Consider the following 3,977-nt stretch of genomic DNA (forward strand, 5'->3'; position numbering starts at 1 on the left):
GTTAACATACAAATCTCTTCTTACTATATTGAATATAGATGTCACAAATGTATAATTTGCACAGTTCTTTATTAAAAAATGTAGTAATTTGTTGCATTTGACTGTGTAAAACATAGCAGTCCAATTTCTTATCTGAGAGTAGATATATAGTATTTTGCAATAAAACATTATTATTTGTCTCTATGAACTGAAACCATCAAGTGATTTTAAACAGATGTCTGTCATTGAAAAACCCCATGCATGCCATGATCATATAGTGAAAAAAAACACACCAATCTCTTTCATAAGTTCTTTAAACAATAAACGTTTGGGCAAGCAAAATGTCACAAAGTGAAATGGTGTTAATAAAGTTTTAACAAAGGATTTACACTTATCATCACTATCAACAAAACAGCTATTTTTTTCTATCCTCGGGCTGTAATGCTACACAGAACATGTCGTGTTACGGAGCTCTGGGAGGAACTGTTTATCTCCAGCTGATGAATGATGCCACAGGATCCAAACTCAAATTCAAAAAAGACCCCACGGGTGCGAGTACAGAGATATTCAAAATAAAACAAAACCAAATTTTCCATGAATTCATTAAAGCCAGATCAGAGTTCTTTATCAATATTGGGGCATTTCAAATAAATAACACAGAGAGGAGTGATTCTGCTGAATATTCTTTAGAAATCTTTAATTCAGATACTTGGAGACCAGAGGAGTACCACTGATCATTGGAGGTCAGGATCTTTAAAAAACTCACATCTATTTGCCAAATAAGAACATTCCAAAGAAGCCAAATGCAATTTATATTGAAAGATTGAACGTTGTCATGCATGATTTGTGAGGGACTGTGTCAAATGAATTATAAATCTATGAAAACATGTTTTGGGTGGGTTAAATACGCCTTTGAAGGCTTACATGCAGTAACCCTCATGTGTGGTCTACAGCTTATCATGAGATACTCTACCTCAAGTGAGAAAAACCTCAAAACTTCCTTAATATTGGATTTGGGGCACCAGCTGTTGTTTACCAATACACACAGACCGCCACCTCTTGTCTTACCGGAGGCAGATGTTCTATCTTGCCATTGCAGCGTACATCCCGCCAGCTGTATGTTATCAATGTCGTCGTTCAGCCATGACTCTGTGAAACATGTGCTACTGCAGATTTTAATGTCCCGTTGGTAGGATATTCGTTATATTGTAGCTCGTCTATTTTGTAATCCAATGATTGTACGTTGGCAAATAGGACTGATACTGATACTGTTACTGTAACAAATTATATTATAAATTTTCCCATATTACTGTTTATATTTCATGAAATTCACTACTGAGGGTTTTGTACATTCTTTACCTAAATAAATAACCCAACAACTGTCTACATTTGTCATATTCTCTGTTAATGATTGAATGTTTAATTTATTGATGCATTATTTTATTTTTTTACAAACTCTCTCAACAAGGTTATTGTGCAGTAGTAAACGTTTGTCATTCACTGCAGAAATGTGTGATTGAAAGGATAGACCTCTCGTGTGTCCTCTAAGGAAGACTGGTTCCTTTTTCGTTTTCCGTTCCTATTTGGCATCTAATGAACAAACCCAATTCATCACGGTTTGAGCTCCCAGGAAGTGCTCTATAAGTGCAGTCCATTATGATATATTGTTATGCTGTCTAGCTGCAACCCAAAAGGTATCAGTTACAACCGGTTGATGTCATCAATGAGTCACAAACAACCATTTTGGAAGCATTGGAATTTGAGTCTGCGTGTCCTCTCTGTTTCACTTTGTATTTCTCTCACCTGTCCTCCTCTCCCTCTCTCGCTATCTCACTCTCTTACTCTCTCTCCTTCATGCATTTTTTATAATGTCACATTCTTAGCTGGACTGAAAAATACAAGTTGTATTGTGAAGAAGGTAATGTGTTAGTTTCAGTGATGAAAAGCTTGTACAGTATGTTAGAGCGGAAAAAGCGAACAAGGTGTCATTTTCTCAGGCGCTAACATTTCTTTACACTTAAAAGTACACTCTTAGAGGTAGAAGCCTTCTGAATTCCATGTAGAACCCTCTGTAGAAAGGGAACAGTCGAAGAACCCTTTTAGGTTCTCGATATAACCTATTTGTCTGGGAGTGTACTCACTTAGCACTTTTGTACAACTCTGATATTACACATCAAGAGACATGAATAAAGCCAGCCTGGCTGTTTATGCAGTGAACAAGTGAAACTTTGATGAGGCTGTTCCTCTTTCCTCTGTGTCAGAACCTATTAATAATCTATTTTGCTTGTCAACAACTAAGTGAATTCTAATGATTGACGAGGACAGCTGGAGTGTCTGTCATACCACCTTTGCATAGGTTTTTGTTTATATTGTAAATTGTCAAGTTATGGAAATTCAGCACTGAATGGAAAACAGAGGATTTTGTTACAGTACAGGATATCTTCATTTGTTAACTTGAGCCCTGTGGTGTGAAGAGACATGAAGGCTCTGTTTGGACTGTTGGTGATGTTAGCAGCAGTGTCTCATGGTAAGAAGTTTCTTGATGTGTTGATTTCCCTCTTGTTTTACGCATGCTATACAGTAAGGAGCCTTGATAATATCATGTAGAACGTAAACCACGAGCTCAAAGCTCTTTGTGGTATACTACAGGCTACTCAGAATCACTTTTGTCAAATGAATCCCTCTCATAATGACTAATAACAGATACAGAGGCAATATTCAAAACACTGCAAAAGACAGTTGTCTCGTTATTCATTGTCCTGTGATAATTATAACTGACTGAGGTACTGTTATGTTTCTTAATACCTTGATATCATTGGTGTGGTTACACCGTTGCTTGTATTCTCATCCATAAAATTAAACCATAAAAATAGGACAGTGATAGTCAGTCACTACAGTGTCTATTTTCCTCTTGATTTTCAGGCATGGAGACCCCCTGTGATGCTACACTGGATGGAACTCGGTGTTATGGAACTCTGGGAGGAACTGTCTTTCTCCAGCTGATACACGTTGTCAGTGGAGTCCCTGACATATCATTAAAAACCGAATCCAATGATGCTGCTAAAATTATACTCAAAATTAGAAACAAACACCCCAAAATAGTGAAAATCCACAAATCCATTGAAACCAGAGCACACTTCTTTATCAACAACGGGACATTTAGGATAGATAACACAGAAAGGAATGATTCTGCTGAATATAGACTAGACACATTTAATGCAGATGGGGAAACATTAGGGACCAGGAAACTACAACTGTTTATTGAAGGTACAGTAACTAGAAAACCTTTTCTCATATTGACAAATACTTATTATTAACTATAACTATCATAACTTGACTGCAAAAGCTTCTGTGGCCTTCTACTTCTAGAAGAAGTATTGTTTTCTCATTTGTTTGTGCGAAAGTCTGCAGATGTCTTCAGATGTCGATTCTTCTTCCTCCACAGCCCCAGTGTCCTCTCCTCAGCTGTCCTCTCAGTATCTGACCCATGGAGAGATGAGGGTGTCCTGCTCCTCTGAGGGGGACGGTCCCCAGTACAGCTGGACTTTGGATGGACACCCACTGAGAGACACTAAGGCCTCTCCTGGTGACAAGACAAACACCATTACACTGAAGAAAGGCCAGTCTGGAGATCTCACCTGCACCGTCAAAAACAACATCAACAGTGTTACCACCAGTGAGAGAATCTCCCCCTGTGAGGGTAAGCTACTGTTTAATAAATGTTGTTAATCCAATATATTATGAAACACATTATCAGTGATTATAATAATGATGATGATCAATCTTTATCAATGGACATTGAACGTTTAAGAAAGCACTATCCATTTGCCAGTGTTCAATTCAGATACATATAAGATCCCTGTTTATTTGATCATATGCAGGGCTTATGTATGTTAACTGCACTTCCAACGGGACAAAGATATCAGAGTGGGTGATTGCCACTGGTAATACCCTGTGTATTGAACTTACAACAGTGGCACACACAACTGTGACAAATG

General features: G+C 37.7%; 1 protein-coding gene and 1 long non-coding RNA gene across 3 annotated transcripts in view; one reads left to right on the forward strand and one right to left on the reverse strand.

Annotated features, from left to right (window-relative positions):
* Window positions 1-2,160: 2,160 nt before the first annotated feature.
* The window catches only part of LOC109865057 (hepatocyte cell adhesion molecule), an 8,911-nt gene continuing 7,094 nt past the window's right edge, over window positions 2,161-3,977 (forward strand). The window contains exons 1-4 of one of the 2 annotated variants that reach the window (XM_020453176.2): window positions 2,190-2,506; window positions 2,902-3,246; window positions 3,425-3,679; window positions 3,861-3,977. The exon at window positions 3,861-3,977 is cut by the window's right edge and continues 30 nt beyond it. In XM_020453176.2, coding sequence (XP_020308765.1) covers window positions 2,458-2,506; window positions 2,902-3,246; window positions 3,425-3,679; window positions 3,861-3,977 — 766 coding nt within the window. In that variant the 5' untranslated portion in view covers window positions 2,190-2,457. Of the gene's footprint in view, window positions 2,507-2,901; window positions 3,247-3,424; window positions 3,680-3,860 lie in introns of both variants that reach the window. The other variant, XM_020453177.2, reaches the window with a different exon arrangement.
* LOC116355000 (uncharacterized) overlaps window positions 3,506-3,977 on the reverse strand; it is a 1,968-nt gene continuing 1,496 nt past the window's right edge. The window contains exon 3 of the long non-coding RNA XR_004204212.1: window positions 3,506-3,617. This is a non-coding gene — a long non-coding RNA (uncharacterized LOC116355000). The remainder of the gene's footprint in view (window positions 3,618-3,977) is intronic.

The sequence above is a fragment of the Oncorhynchus kisutch genome, linkage group LG19 (assembly GCF_002021735.2).
Source record: "Oncorhynchus kisutch isolate 150728-3 linkage group LG19, Okis_V2, whole genome shotgun sequence".
Lineage (NCBI taxonomy): Eukaryota > Metazoa > Chordata > Actinopteri > Salmoniformes > Salmonidae > Oncorhynchus > Oncorhynchus kisutch.